The 16,647-nt window shown below is 38.0% G+C and overlaps 1 protein-coding gene across 6 annotated transcripts in view; it reads left to right on the forward strand.

Moving 5' to 3' along the window:
• The window catches only part of LARP1B (La ribonucleoprotein 1B), a 117,603-nt gene that overhangs the window by 29,138 nt on the left and 71,818 nt on the right, over window positions 1–16,647 (forward strand). For 5 of the 6 annotated variants that reach the window (XM_066385098.1, XM_066385101.1, XM_066385114.1 and 2 more), the window contains exons 8-11: window positions 1,161–1,305; window positions 3,607–3,781; window positions 9,065–9,228; window positions 11,248–11,616. In XM_066385098.1, coding sequence (XP_066241195.1) covers window positions 1,161–1,305; window positions 3,607–3,781; window positions 9,065–9,228; window positions 11,248–11,616 — 853 coding nt within the window. Of the gene's footprint in view, window positions 1–1,160; window positions 1,306–3,606; window positions 3,782–4,554; window positions 5,514–9,064; window positions 9,229–11,247; window positions 11,617–16,647 lie in introns of those variants that run through there. The other variant, XM_066385117.1, reaches the window with a different exon arrangement.

Below are 16,647 nucleotides of genomic sequence, written 5' to 3' on the forward strand. Positions count from 1 at the left end.
ATCCCATTACTAAATATATTTTTTATATTTGTATTTTGGAACTAGTAGTTATTGATTATACAGTGTGTTCACTTCTACTTCTATTATTTTTTCCTAAAAAAGATTAAGGTGTCTAAGCCTTTTCTGTATTTCCCCCACCTTTGTATTTTATGGTGTCATAGATATTCTTTGTTTAGCTATTTGCTGTTCATTCTCAATGTTGTTTATAGTTCTGTCCATCAAATAAAGGGTGACAGCTTGAATTGTTCAAATGTATAACCATGTATTTACTAAGTTTTTACTAAGCATTGTGCTGGTTACTAGGATTCAGAAGTATAAATAATGTCAGTCCCCTGTCAGTTTAGAAAACAGGGCAAACTGTCATCTACAATGAAGAACAGTTCCAGTACACCATTCTTCTCAGTGATGGGAAAAGGTTGGAAGGCAGTCTGCTACATGTGTTTAGCTTTGTTATTTGGTGTTTAAACAAAGCAAGTAAAAGTAGCTTTGTAATGAAAATTCTCAATTGATTCATTTAAAAAGTCAGTTATTAAACTATTGAAGTAAAATGGTGGTTAATTCTTTATACTTAAGTAGATGGTTACTGTTTTTTTTTAAAAAGATAATCAGTATCTAAATTTCTTTCTACTCACATATAAGAGGAAGTAGTAACTCAGCAGGATTTTGCTGTTGTTTTTTTTTTTTTTCACATACAGTTTGCCTGTGATGATATTTTGTATTAGTTTCAGGTGTACATATAGTGCTTAGATAATCATATACTTTACAAAGTGTTCCCCCTGGTATTTCCAGTACCCGCTAGGCACTGTGCACAGTTATTACAATATTATTGACTACATTTTCTACGCTATATTTTAAATCCCCATGGCTCCCAGTGTTATAACTAACACTTCTCAATCCCTTCACCTTCTCTACCCAGTTTCAACCCCTCTCCTCTCTGGCAACTGTCAGTGAATCTGTTTCTGTTTTGTTTGTTCATTTATATTCTTTAGATTCAACACATCAGTGCTGTTACTTCTTATATTTGCCTTTTCTGTGTTGTGCTAAATCTATATTATGTTATTAAATATTTTTTAGCAGCTGATATTATAAGCAGTAGATAATTGTTTCGTGTTGAATAAATGGATGCAATTTATATTTACTTTCTTTATTTCTCCTTGTAGTGAGTATTACTTCAGTATAGAAAATTTGGAGCGTGACTTCTTTCTTAGGAGAAAGATGGATGAACAAGGTTTCTTGCCCATTTCCCTGATTGCTGGTTTCCACCGCGTGCAGGCTCTCACTACAAACCTTAATCTCATTTTAGAGGTAACTTTACATTGCTACAACAGATAAAGCAGCTCGTACTTTTTGTTTATTCTGTGAACCTAAAACTGCTCAAAAATATAAATTCTATTGAGATTTTTAAGGGGAAAAAATCTATAGTTGCCTAGGGCTTAGTCTGTATCTTATGGCTTTTTTTCATTTTACAAAGCTCAGATTTCTAAAGTTTGAAACCCCTCAAAAATTACTTTTGATGTTTCCATCCATTTTTTATTGGATTCTTCAAATTTTAACATCTGTGGCTGTTCTTGGTCTTTTTGTCTTCAGGTTACTGTATAAGAGCATGTGTTCCCATTTATTAAATTTTTGGCCTGACCTTTGGTGGCGCAATGGATAGTGTTGACCTGGAAAGCTGAGGTTGCCAGTTCAGATCCCAGGGCTCGCCAGGTCAAGGCACATACAGGAAACAACTGCTACGAGTAGATGCTTCCCGCTTCTCCCCCTTTCTCACTCACTCTCTTCCCCATCTCCAAAAGTCAATAAATCTAAAAAAAAAAGGGGGGGTTTTGGCCTTGGCTAGTTAGCTTAGCAGTAGAGCATCAACCCAGAATGTGGAAGCCCCAGATCCGATTCTGGTCAGAGCACACAGGAGAAGCAACCATTGGCTTCTCAGCCCTCCCCTTTTACCACAAACCCCCACCCCCCACAGCCATGGTTCGAATGGTTCAAGCAAGTTGGCCCTGGGAGCCGAGGGTGGCTCCAAGGCCTCTCCTCAGGCGCAGAAATAGCTCAGTTGCCGAGCAATGGAGCAGCAACCCCAGATGTCGGAGCACTGCCCTGTAGGGGGCTTTACTGGGTAAATTCGGGTCAGTCAGGACACATGCAGGAGTCTTTCTGCCTCCCTGCCTCTCACTTAATAAAAAAAAATATTTTTTTTGAGAATCTTTTATGTGAAACAGCTAATTTAAAACAGTCTTTCTAGTTGTGTTCTTAATGCTTTTATTAAATCTCTTATCCTGTTCTAGAAATGCATTCAACTTTTTTGGCTTTTTATTCCATATATGCAGTTAAATTTGTGCTTTCTGCTGTCTAGCTCTCTGAGCTTTGACAAAGTTACACCCTTGTGCCTCTGTGTAGCCTATCTCTGTCCCTATGTGCAGCACCTGGGGGTACTGACCTGATTTCTGTCCCTCTACTTTTGCCTTTTCCAGAATATCACAGAAGTAAATTATATATTTTGTATCCTTCTCTTTTGCTTAGCTAACTTAGTGCTTTTGGCCAGGGCTTAAATAATTTTTAATAGTAATTTTAAAGTAATATCCAGTTATGGAAAATATAACTTGAGAATTACTATACTATTGTTAAGGGCCTGCAAATATAAGACTCTTAAAGTAATACATGTATGTTCTTCAACGAAAATATAATGAGCTATGTATTTTTTAAAGTTAACAAGTATGTAGGTTGAATTTTTAAATTATATTTGTATTTTTCTTTTAATTCCTCAAAGTTGAATACCCTTGAATTTTATTGAAAATTCAGATTGTAAGATTTTTTTATTTTTTTGGAAATTTTGTTCTGGTTTTATCCTTATATTAGAGCACATTTATTTTTGAGAAACAGCCTAGTCTAGTGGCTCAGACTTTTACTAGTAGATAGGTAAATGATTTGAGTCCTGCTGTGACTCGTACTAAGTTTGAGCTCTTCAGTAAGTGACCATAAGTCCCCACTTCCCCCATTTTCTTTGGGGGGTATGGTGCAAGACCCCCAGTGATGCCCGAAACTGCAGATAGTAGCGAACCCTATGTATTGTATGTGCGAACCCTGTATATTGTGTGTGCAGTGTTCTTTTGTATGCATATGTACATTGCCACTTAAAAGAAGCACTTGACTATTTCTCTTGGCATATTTGAATTGTCAGCATTACTAATCTCGTAATGCTGGGGCCATTATTAAAAAATAAGGATGAGTTGAACACAAGCACTGTGATACTGTAACAGTCAGTCTGATCAGGCAGATGGTTACTAGGTGACTAATAGGGTGTATCTGTTGGACAAAGGGACAGTTCTCATGTGGTGTGATTTTATTATGCTGCTCAGAACAATTTAAAATTTATGAAGTTTCTTTCTGGAACTTTTAGTTGAGTACTTTGGGACTGTAGTTGACTATGGGTAACTAAAACTGAGGAAAGTGAAGCCACAGGTAGGGGAGATTGCTGTACTCTATTTATTTTGAGATTTAGTGTCCTCATCTGTGAAATACTAATTTTTAGGTTGTTGGACGTATAGGATGTATGATTAAAATTTTTTGAATGAAAGTTCTTTAATAGCTCAAAATTTCTACTTATAGGCACTTAAAGATAGTACAGAAGTAGAAATTGTGGATGAGAAAATGAGAAAAAAGATAGAACCGGAAAAATGGCCAATTCCGGGTCCTCCTCCACGTAGGGCGCCACAAACAGACCTCTCTCAACTGATTGACTGTCCAGAGTTCGTGCCAGGCCAAGCCTTTTGTTCACGTACAGGTAACAGCTTTTTCTCTGGAGCAGCAGTGGGCTTTTGGTGCACTTTACCTGTTTAAAGTTTAGAATCAGTAGGAAAATTAAAGATAAATGATTGGATGCTCTAAGTTCTATTCATACTGCCTCCCACACAAAACTATAAATTAAACAGTGATTTAAGAATGATGAGTGAAGCTCTACTCTTTTCTTAACTTATTTGTGTACTTTGTCATGGGTGGAGTTTCTACCTTTTTTCTCTTGATTTTACTAAATGATTTTGGTGTTGTACCAGTCTTCCCCTTGTGAGCTTGGAATAGTCCAGCAGGATTGGAATAATCTAAAAAGACTTATATTCAAGAGTGGGATACCTGACCTGTGGGGGCACAGTGGGTCAAGCGTCGACCTGCAATGCTGACGTTGCTGGTTCGAAACCCTGGGCTTGCCCGGTCCGTACAAGAAGCAACTACTCTGCATTGATGCTTCCCACTCCTATCTCCCTTTCTCTCTCTCTCCTCTCTCTAAAATCAATTAAAAAAATTTTTTTAAAAGGATGAGGTAGATAGACTCCTTTCATTTTCTTACCAATTTGCTCAGCTTTCTCTTAAAAAGATGAGATGGCCTACCTATATTCTAATGCAGAATTGGGGTTCTCTTAGGAATTTATTATAATTATCGATTAAAGAATTGGTGATATTTTGAATTTCCAAAAACTGCTTTAATGTTAAGATATTTTTTCCTGGATCATTTTTAAGACATTCCCTCTTGGGAAAAAAAATGTGTGCTTAAACTTTTTTCAGTCAGGGTGATGATCTGCTGATGCTCTTGGATGTCATTTGATCGGAATATGCAGAGGAATAGGTGGCTCACTGAAATATCATTATAAATATTGGAACAAATCGTGCTGCAGAAATGAAAGCGACCAGAGTTACTTCTGTGCAAGAATGTCTACTCCCAGCTCTTTGTGGAGGAGGCTGGCCAGCCCTGCAGTGGAGTCACACACCTCTGTGAGGATGAGGAGAGACAGATCAGAGGACCGCTGTGGTTGTTATAGGAGCTGCCCGTTTGTGTGTAATTAGCCTGGGCTGCATGTGCTACTTTCATTCACGGTGGGAAAGTTCATTTTCATTCTGGAAATATTACAAAGTTCTGTTTTTTTCTATTAGACTTACTTATGTACTTGTGTCCAGATCAATAAAGCAGAAATAGAGAAGCTTGAGTGGCATTTTCCAGATTGTTAGGTTTTGGTATTTAATTTGCTCTTCAGTGTAGTGTACATAACTCACATTTTGTTATAATATTTCAAATGGACTTTAAAATTTATTAATGTGGATGTGAAGGGATAAGAAATTTAAGAAATGAACAAAAGTATTTTTTTGACTCTTTAAAATTTATTTTTTATACACTAGTATGAGACACCTGCCATCAATAAAGTAGTGATGGACAGTCTCACAGATATTTTTATTTATTGTTTCTTTGTCAGCCCTGTGCCTCTAAACCTAGAAAGCAAGTTGGGCAAGTGTTTTAAAATTTGAGGAATAGTGACATTTTTTAGGATTTTTAATAAAGATACGATGTCTGTATAAGTTAATTTATTGTGTAAATGTGGGTCCAAGATGACATTTTTAACCTGCTATGAACAGGCATTAGTTGAGTTAGATAAATAGAAAACAGTTCTTCCATAGGGTAGTCAAGTTGGTGATGCCTGTCCATTAGCCGTTTATGTGTTATTAATAAAATTACAGGAATAAAATCACAATGCCTTGTACATTTTTGTGTTTTTTTCATATACGCTCATACATGCACATACACATTACCTGAAACACATCAGTGGCTACTTAAAATGTTAAAAATTTTAGATTCTTTAGATTATATATTGGAAACCCCAGATGGATAATGAAGGCATTATAGAAAGAAGACTGTTCTTCACATTATATCATAGGAAAAATTATGTAAATTTAGTCCTTTCCTCTGAATCCTCGTGTTTCTGACCTTAATTCCCTGCTGATAAGAAAGCTTGGTTTCCAAAATGCAGTAGAGAGCAGTGTCACCAAATATTTGAAGTGGAAATAAGGAATAAGAAACAGGATTTATCTGTGCCCATGTGTAGAGAAAAGTAGTGAAACTTCGTCTTTTTTACTCAAGTGAGAAGACATTAAATTTCAAAAACGTAATCCTTGATATATACGTTGTGAGGGATTTGTGTGGTAAAAAATATTTTTAAAATTTTGGTCCTTTCCATCAAAAAAATTAAAATTTTTATTTTTCCCCTCCATGGAGCTTGAATTGTCTAACATGGATTGAGCTTTGTGCTGAACAGAGGACCTTAATGCACCAGAAAAGGGTGATTGTGGGCATGGTAAGGTGTTTGGAAATTTAGGTTCTGCTGTTCTGTGGATATGGTATTGCACTATCAATAGTACAAGGGTTTCATTCTCCAAAAATCAGAGGTCAGGAATCTGATGATCTTGTTTGTTTTAATTTGGCTTTAAAAAGTGTATAGGAGGATCCCTAGCAATTATTACATAAACTGTGGGATTTTTCTCTGAAAAGTTGATCTCTAGAAGTATTCTTGAATGTGCCCCACATAAAGTGTATAATCCTTTTAAAGCAATCTATATGATTACCCCAAGAAGTGACTCAGTGTGGATAAATAAGTCATGCCAGGTAGATACCATGGGATGTGTAAAGTGGGCCAAAAGCAGCTTTACGGTTTGTGTGGAAAATAACACAGTGATTTAATGAATGACACTACAAGAATAGACTGTTTTCACATACAACTGTAAACCTGTACTTGTTCTACTTTCTATATGATGATTTATCTCTGGAGAATCCTGTTGACAATTTTCAGTTAATGAAGCAGCAACAACAATTTGTTTTCTGTAGCATTCTTACAAACTAGTCAAATTATGTGTCTAATTTTTTTGTCTACAAGTTTAATGTCGAGTAATGCAAGTCATATTCAAATTGATTTGGTCTTGAAAGGTTAGGGGTTTACTATTATCCTTAAAATTTACACACATATAGTTTAGGCCCTGGCAGGTTGGCTCAGTGGTAGAGCGTCGGCCTGGCGTGCAGAAGTCCCGGGTTCGATTCCCAGCCAGGGCACACAGGAGAAGCGCCCATCTGCTTCTCCACCCCTCCCCCTCTCCTTCCTCTCTGTCTCTCTCTTCCCCTCCCGCAGCGAGGCTCCATTGGAGCAAAGATGGCCCGGGCGCTGGGGATGGCTCTGTGGCCTCTGCCCCAGGCGCTAGAGTGGCTCTGGTCACAACAGAGCGACGCCCCGGAAGGGCAGAGCATCGCCCCCTGGTGGGCAGAGCCTCGCTCCCTGGTGGGCGTGCCGGGTAGATCCCGGTCGGGCGCATGCAGGAGGTTGTCTGTCTCTCCCCGTTTCCAGCTTCAGAAAAATACAAAAAAAAAAAAAAATTTACACACACATAGTTTGAAATCTTTTCATTGTAAAAGAAAACAGAAAATGACATGAATATGTATCAATTATAAAGTGAACACTCTTTAAAAACTAACTCTTCATGTCTTACCCTAATTCTTTGGTATTTTAATGTCATTTAATTTATAAGCACAGGTTCTGTGAATATAGTGAAATACTTCATGGTAGAAACATTCAAGCTTAAAGAACATTTAGAGATGATTATGTAATAAGCTTTAGTTGCCTAAATATTAAATTTCTGTTGAAAATAGTAGCAACTGATATTCCTAGCACGTGCCAGGTGCTCTTCTCATTATTTACAGATGCACTGTGCATAGTGGTAATTTAGTGAAGTTTCACACTTTGTAGGGTGGTGGTTCTGATTCTATTTTGAAAGCTTTATTCACTGTATAAACGTAGATAACTTGTATTAGGAATAGAGTTCTCTCTAACACAGCCCAAAACTAGTATTTTACTCGTACTAAGTTTTGTGGATCAAGGGATGCGACATGTACCTCAGATAAGTTGTAGAGCAGCAGTGTTCAACAGCAATATAATGTTTGCCACACCTATAATTCTAATAATGTCAATTGTCTTAAAAGCAGTAAAACAAATGACATTTTTTCAAACATTTGAGTATATCTAAATAATAGTTTAACAGTATAAAAATTATGAATCTATTTTACTGTTTTTTGTACCATGTCTTTGAGGTCTAGTATGTATTTTACAATTATCCTGAGCACATTTTAGGACTAGTCACACTTCAAGTGCTCAGTAGCTCCACATAGCTAGTGGCTACTATTGACCAGTGCAGTTTTGAATCTTTTTGATTATGTAACAACATGTTATTCTTAAAGCAATGTAGTGATCTAGTGGTTGAATTCTGGATCTAACTCTGTGTCCATAAAAAGATAAATTTTCTAATTCTAGCATGCAATAGATGAAAAGTAAAATCTCAGAATATTCCTCTCAAACCCACAGTCCTGAAATGTGCCTTTGCATTTTTATGAAGTGAATAAAATGAAAATTGTTGTTCATTTATACCAGCTTTCTTTATGTCATATATTCAACTTTGCAGAATTCCTAAGGAATTGGCTTTGAAGAGTGAATAATGATGTTTTGAGTTCTACAGTGTAACTTTGTTTTTAAAACATTTTTTTGTCCAAAGCAAGTCCATATGGCAGAATAACTTAAATATTCTTTTATTTTTAGAGAAGATATTTATAAAGGAATCAGTTTGGATTTTACTTAGAGTGTATAATTACTTTGATTTAAAAAAGATAGTGTGGAGAAAGGCATTTTAATCCAACAGAGTTTTAAAATGTTTTAAAGTTATTGTTACCAGGGCAGATTCACTTTAATGATGTGACATTCTACTCTATTCAGGATGAGCTATGTGAACACACTGCATTTAGGTAAACCTTGTTAAGCAAAGCAGATGTGAAAAGTAGGAGTAATGCTACCTTCGTATAAATCCTCGCAGAACAACAGAGGACTGATTTTCGCCTATAATAAAATAGGCATTTAGTTTAACTGGCTAACTAGCATTTAAGATTGCCTAATTTCATTGTAATTAATAGGTTTTAATATATTATTTCACAGAGAAGTGACTCCCATGTAGATGTATTGTCATAATTAGTGACTTAATGTTGATATTCTTGAGAAGCTTGAATGAATGCTCTTTGTAAGGGTTGGTGACATTGTGTTTATTATTTCCTAATGTTTCACTTGAATACATCTTAACAACGTCTTCAGGTTTGAAAATCACTGGCAAGGATTGATTTCTCATGTTTTGTAAAAATATCAAACCCAATGAAAAATATAAAATGTTTTACAAATAATACAACTATTATTTTAACTATAAAACTAACTTAAAATTTTAGAGTCTGCCCCCAGTTCTCCAAGAATTGGAAGTCCACTGAACCCAAAGAAAAATACTGAAACAAATCTTCAAGCAATGTCTAGAGTTTTGTCGACCAGTTTGCCTGACTTGGACTCAGAACCTTGGGTAGCAGTAAAAAAGAGACATCATCCATTGAAATTGAAGGTAAGTTGTTATAAACCAAGTGAAGTGTGATAAATTCTAGTAGAGTGTTTGTCAGGTACATATTTAAAATTAGGAAACATTTTTAGAAATTGTAAAAGTTGGGACCATTGGCCTTCAGTAAAAATTTGTGGGTTACTTAGTAGCTGAAAATAAGTTATATGGTGCCAACTTTTAAAATTTTTATTTTCTGGGGAAGATGGGCCTTTTTACTTGTGGCTGATTTAAATTTGAGTAATTTCATTTTTTAAAAACTGACGGTATAACTTTTGAATTTATAATCTTGTTATATTATTTGTAACCTTGTTAATTATTTGTAAAGTTCTTATACAAATAACTACTTGTGAAGGGTAAGTACCAGTTTTTATGTATGTTTTGGTGATGTACAATAGGAAAGGGAAAGAGAATTGATTTTTTGGTAGTACATGAGAGAGTGAGATGGGTGTGGTTAGGAAGTAGGAGAGATCCTTGCCATAGAACTGCTATATTTTTGGTGGTTGGAAACACAAACTCTCAAAGATGATAAAAATTGCTGTGATCTGAACTACAGATACAAATGAGTACAAATAAAACTGGGGGAGTCTGAGTACGATGGACGGGATAGGTTCTGCTGGTGCCTGTCTTGTTTGTGACATTGTACTAGATTTTACGAGATTGGGGGAAAGTGGGTAAAGAATACATAAGATCTCAATTTCTTACAGTTATGTGAATGTACAATTATCCTAAAGTAAAAAGTTTTACTGAAAACAAACTTGTAAGGAACCACTCAAATGATTCAAATATTCAAAATAAGCTCACTAAAAATAATTGGACATAGCTATGGGAAGGATGAGCAAGGCTATCATACTGAAGATTTTTATGAACAGGGCTCTTTACCTCTGTGATGAAAGCATGACGGAAGGAAGCATGCTAGGTTTTTTGTTTGTTTGTTTTTGGCAAGAGAGACAGGACGAGAGATGAGAAACATCAACTCATAGCTGTGGTACTTTAGTTGTTTATTGCTTGCTTTCTCATATGTGTCTTGACTGAGGGGCTCAAGCTGAGCAAGTGACTCCTTGCTCAAGCCAGCAACCGTGAGGTCATGTCTATGATCCCGTGCTCAAGCCGGTGACCCTGGGTTTCAAATTTGGGACCTCAGCATCCCAGGCCGATCCTCTTATCTATTGGGCCACCACTGGTCAGGCAAAAACATTCAGGGTTCAAGAATGGTTCTCCTCTGAGGGAAAAGGGATGCTGATCTTTTGCCCCTCCAGGGGCATTTGGCAAACATCTGGAGACATTTTTGGTGGTTACAACTGGGAAAGTGTTACATATCTTGTGAGGGGTGGGAGGCCATGGAAGCTGCTAAACATCCTCCAGTGCACAGGACATCCCTTCACACGTGTGCGCTCACACACACACACACACACACACGCATCAAGCCCACTGTGTCTGTAGTGCTAAGGTTGAGAAATCCTGATCAAAGATAATTTTAATCAGCAATGGCAGTTAAATGTAGCATACTTAAATGTTATAAGAGTTTATTTTTCCTTGGGGACACTTAAAAGGCTAACAAAGCTTTTGTAAACAAGATTTTCTAACGATCCTGATTAATTTTTATATTTGTCATGGCAAACCTAGATTACTAGGGAGGAAGGATAGTGTACTGGACTCATTGACAAAAATTTGTATCATATTTCATTCATTCCAAGAGTTACATTTTTCCTTCATATTTAAAATCTCCACATTTAAACATTTCTCTTAAAAGTAATGGTTAATCTTAAAATTGATAGCTTAAAGACCATTCTAACTCTAATGGAGTTTTTAATATAATTCTTTTACTCAGCCTTTTATTTTCTTTAGTGCTTATCACTTCACATTTATTGGTTCAAAATAATACTGGTTGATTTTCTTTTACAGTTTGGCTATGAAACATCACTGAGCATACAAGCTTGGTATTACCTGTAACATTGTTATGTGACATTTATCTTGAAAGTGATAGAAAAGTGTTTGTTGGTTTTTAATGTCAATTTCTTCCTTCAGGAATCTGCATCTCTACCTCAAGAGGCACCAGATCAACTACATGCTCCAGATGAACAAGAACAAGAAGAACTTGATTTTTTATTTGATGAGGAGATGGAACAAATAGAAGGACAAAAAAACCCCACATTTACTGATTGGTCTGATAATGATTCGGATTATGAAATTGACGACCAGGATTTGAACAAGATTCTGATTGTAACTCAGACACCACCTTACATGAGAAAACATCCTGGAGGAGATCGAACAGGCGGCCACATGTCTCAGGCAAAAATGACATCCGAACTTGCTAAAGTTATCAACGATGGCCTCTACTATTACGAACAGGATCTGTGGCTGGAAGAACAGGAAAGCACACACACAGCTGTAAAGGTAATTGTCTCTGGCCAGCTCCTCTCTGTTGGCACTATGGCTGGGTTGTATGTTGCTTATATTTTCCTAAACTTGATCTTAGGGGGCTTTAGTTTATGAACTTTTAAATATAAATAAATTATATTCAATTTGAAAATTTCTCCTAATATATCTGATAGTCACAAACTGAGAAGTTATTTTATTAAACTGACAGTGAGATACTCCAATTACAAAGAAAATAATTAGCACTCTGACTAAAATCCTTGCTTTGTTCAGGTGAAAATAAGACCCTTTATCCTAAGAAGGAATAAAAACCGAAGTTACAGATAGGCTTTGTGTGTCTACTCGTTCCTTAGCTGGCTGCAGTCCCCACAGCCCTCTGAGTGGGGCTCCTCCCACCTGAGTCTGTGGCGCAGGCTCTGTGGTAGTGGAACCGTTTGTGGACGGATAGAGGACATAAACCTGCCCGATTTTCTCGCCTTGTCTGTCCAGTCGTTGCTGTGGTGCTGGGGCTATTTGAAACCTTCTTCAATTTCTTTTTTTAATCTTCGGGCTTTTCACTCCATATCCTAGTACCTATCCTAGGATATGACCATGTCAGGGTAGCCCACTGGCCATCTGCATTATTTTGATATGAATTTTAATGAGGTAGGGGTTAAATGCAATTCTTTTTTGGCCATTAAATTGGTCAGAGAACCCCCAACAGTTAAGTATTTGGGGTTTTTTTTGTTGTTTAATTATTTTTATTTATTCATTTTAGAAGGGGGGGGGGAGAGAGAGAGAGAGAGAGAGAGAGAGAGAGAGAGAGAGAGAGAGAACGCACACGTGTGAAGGGGGTGGAGCAGGAAGCTTCAACTCCCATATGTGCCTTGACTGGGCAAGCCCAGGGTTTTGAACCGGCAACCTCAGCATTCCAGGTCGAGGCTTTATCCACTGCGCCACCACAGGTCAGGCCAAGTATTTGTTTTAAGGAAAGAAGAATGTGGGAAAAGTTATTTAGCTATTATATGTTATATGCCAAATAGGAAAAAGATCTTGGTCAGAAATAGAGTTGTAGAAACAAAAGCCGGCCACCTGGTTGTTGAATGGAAGGGACTGGATGTCCTTGGAGGCTCCTGTCATCAAGAAGCGTGCCTCTCTTCTTCCTTCTTCATCTCTTCCTCTCATTTCTGCTCGGGCCACCCCCTCTTCTCTAGCCACCGCCTTTATGGAGACCCTGTCTCAGGGCTTGGTAGCATGTCAGTGACTTAGAGCCCGAAGGGTGTTCTCTATCCTGCAGTGAGAAAGGAAGTGTGTTTTTATCAAGTTTCTTGGGTGAAAGTCTTTCCTTGTATAAGCATTGTTACTTTATTTGTGATACTTGGGTTCTGTAAGTAATATCTAACTTAAATTCCCTTTGGAACAGAGAGAGATCAAAATAAATGCCAGTAGTAATGGATTAAAATTACACCCCCTTTATTCCTTGTTCCTCTGCCCTGCTTTATCCTTCAGCTGCCATTCTGTATGTTGATGCACGACTTTCTGTTTGGATCACGTGGGTGTAAGGTCTGTGAGGATAGGAATTTTTGTTTTATTTTGTACACGACTGTATCTCCTGGGCTAGCACAGATCCTGGCACAAAGTAGTACTCAATTCTTCTTTGTTAAAATGTATAAATGAATCATGTATTAAACATTATGAAATGAAGGAATTTAACCACTGTATATAATGTTGGTTCTGTGGGAAATATTTTCAGAGTTTTAAGTAATGAACTTTTAAACCACTTTGAGAAAGATAGTGATTTATTAGACAATAATAATTAAAACCTATGTTTTGAGTTCATTAAAAACCAGCATCTGCTTCACCCAGTGAAATTAGGGGAAGTAATATTGGTTATATAGCCCTAAGCACTTTGGGTGTGCTTGTAGGTATCTTATTTTAGCCTAATCCCTACATGCGTTTCTATCATCTGATTTATTCCTCTTATTTCTAATTCTGTGCTCAACAAGTAATTTCTGATTAGGATTTTACTTTTCTGGTAGGTCTTCTTAAAGAGAGAGAAATCAGTCGTTTCATGTTTATTAAACTCCTACTATGTGCCAGACACCGTGCTGGGTCCTGGACATGGGATGGAAAGATGGTAATAGAGTCTTTGCATGCCTCTTTCTTGCAAATAATTGGTAGGGCTGACGTGAAAATAAACCCACAGTAAGTATTTAATCACAGATTATAATAAGTGTTCAAAGGCAAACAAACAGGGTGCTATTGGATTGGATTGTCAGGGAATGCTTATGAAAAAGTTACAATTAAAGTGAGATGTGAAGTGTAAGAATAAGCTGTGCAAAGAGCAAATAAATCATATTCTAGGAAGAGGAAAGAGCAAGTGTCAGGTTTCTGAGATGAGCAAGGGCGAAGTATATTTAAGGATTTGAAAAGCAAGTCAGAGTGTTTGTAGTGTTACCTAAGAGGACAGTTATGGATAGTTTCCACTTCTTTTAAACATTCTATGAACTTTTAAGATTTTATTTATCGATTTTAGAGAGAGAGAAAGGTCGAGGGAAGGAACAGGAAACATCAACTCATAGTGGCTGTTTCTTGTATGTGCCTTGACCAGGCAAGCCCAGGGTTTTGAACTGGCAACCTCTGTGTCCCAGGTTGATGCTTGATCCACTGCACCACCAGGAGTCAGGCTCTCACGTTTTATCTAAAGTTCGAATGCAGTGCCTTGAAGGATTTTACAGAGGCAACAGGATGTATTCTTATTTTAGTTCTGAAAGATCACTCTGGCTAGTATGGCAGAGAATGATTTAGATGGGACAGGAGTGGCAGAAGAAATGCAGTTGGGAGGCAAGTAATTTCGTCAAGAGAATGGATGTTGGTAATTTAAGGTAAATTTGTGCCAGAGGAAAGACAGAAATGAGAAGACCTAGATCCGAGCCCTGAGAAATGATAATTTCAGAGTGGTATAGGAAGGGGAAGTTGTAGAAGACAAAAACTAGCTTCAAGAGTATCAAATAGTCAGAAGTGTCAGAAAAATGGACAGATTGTGTTAGATATAATGAAAAGAATGCCCAATTGATAGGATAGTGTGATGATCGATCATTTCTGACTTTGCAAAAGAACTTTTGCTGAATCCAGAAGCTATATTGAACTACACCAAAAAGTCAGTGTAGGCTTTCTGTTTCTGGCATGTCCTTACTGCACTGCTAAAGACAGCTGAAATGGCCTGTTAATAGATGAGAAAGCATCTCCTTTTTAAAAAATTATTTTTAGGTGAGAGGAGGGGAGATAGTGAGACAGACTCCCGTGTACACCCAACCAGGATCCACCCAGCAACCCCATCTGGGGACGATGCTCACAGCTGAGCTGTTTGTAATGCCTGAGGCTGACGCACTCAGACCAACTGAGCTATCCTCTGCGTTGAGGCTGATGCTCAAACCAGTCAGCCACTGGCTGTGGAAGGGGAAGAAGAACAAAAAGGGAAAAGGGACGGTGGGGGGCGGAGAAGCAGATGGTTACTGCTGACTGGGATTCTCCTCTGACTGGGAATCAAACCCAGGACGTCCATACATCAGGCCAACGCTATATACACTGAGCCATCCGCCAGGGCCAAAAGCATCTCCTTAAAAATCATTGACGATCTCCCTGATTTGTGGGGGCGCAGTGGATAAAGCGTCAACCTGGAACGCTGAAGTTGCCAGTTCGAAACCCCCAGGCTTGCCTGGTTAAGGCACATACCAGAAGCAATGACTTAGAGTTGATGCTTTCCTTTTCCTTCCCCCTTCTCTTTCCCTTTCTCTCCTCTCTCTAAAATCAATAAAAAAGGGGGGAATCTAACCATTGCCTCACCCTCCCAAATATATATATGTATCATTGATGATCTGCAAGATAAATTACCAGAATAAAACCATAGAGAAGTGAAATATTAAAACCAATTTTTCCCTGGAGACCATTTTTGATTGGAGGGCATTTGAGGAGCTTGAGAAAGCCACCTAAAATATACTGGAAGAGACAAACATGGGGTCTGGCCACAGTTGGGGATTCCAATAGAAGTCCTTTCCCCATTAAGTTGCTACTTAAAAGAAACATCCCCTCAGTGAGAGAGAACTTTTTTTTTTTTTTTTGTATTTTTCTGAAGCTGGAAACGGGGAGAGACAGTCAGACAGACTCCCGCATGAGCCCCACCGGGATCCACCCGGAACGCCCACCAGGGGGCGATGCTCTGCCCCTCCGGGGCGTCGCTCTGCCGCGACCAGAGCCACTCTAGCGCCTGGGGCAGAGGCCAAGGAGCCATCCCCAGCGCCCAGGCCATCTTTGCTCCAATGGAGCCTTGGCTGCGGGAGGGGAAGAGAGAGACAGAGAGGAAGTGGGGGGGGTGGTGGAGAAGCAAATGGGCGCTTCTCCTATGTGCCCTGGCCGGGAATCGAACCCGGGTCCCCCGCACGCCCGGCCGACGCTCTACCACTGAGCCAACCGGCCAGGGCCAGTGAGAGAGAACTTAACTTGCTTTCTCACTATTCTTCTAGGAGACTTTAAAAGAATATTTCTCTAGTTGTACAGAGTAGAATAAAGAGGGGGAAAAATGGCTTAGAAGTTATAATCATGCAAACCAAATTGACACACTATTATGGGTAACTAAAGTAGCCACTAGTCATAAATTCAAAGTGATTCTGTCCTGTTAATTTCCCAGAAACAAATGTAGCTTCTTTGTGGAGACATTCACCTGTATTCTAGACCTCAAAGAATTTACTCAAATTATTTTATAAGGAAAGTGAGCAGCTCACAAGACAGTTTACAAGAAGCTTTTGAGAAATCAGCACAGAGTGGCAGAGATAGAATGTATGAAAGAGGTTATGGAATGATATTATGGACAGTCTTTGCTATTATTTGGTACATATCAAATCAAATTATATAATTTAACATCTAGTGGCTTTTATTTAAAGCCTTTTATTTTTGAAAAAACAAAGGTAAAAAGCAAGTATAAAAGTGAAATATTAAATGTTAATAACGGCCTAAGATAGACATCTAATCAGAATTTCAGAAGGAAAAGAGAAAGAAAATTGGGCAGAGTCA

The sequence above is a fragment of the Saccopteryx leptura genome, chromosome 1 (assembly GCF_036850995.1).
Source record: "Saccopteryx leptura isolate mSacLep1 chromosome 1, mSacLep1_pri_phased_curated, whole genome shotgun sequence".
Lineage (NCBI taxonomy): Eukaryota > Metazoa > Chordata > Mammalia > Chiroptera > Emballonuridae > Saccopteryx > Saccopteryx leptura.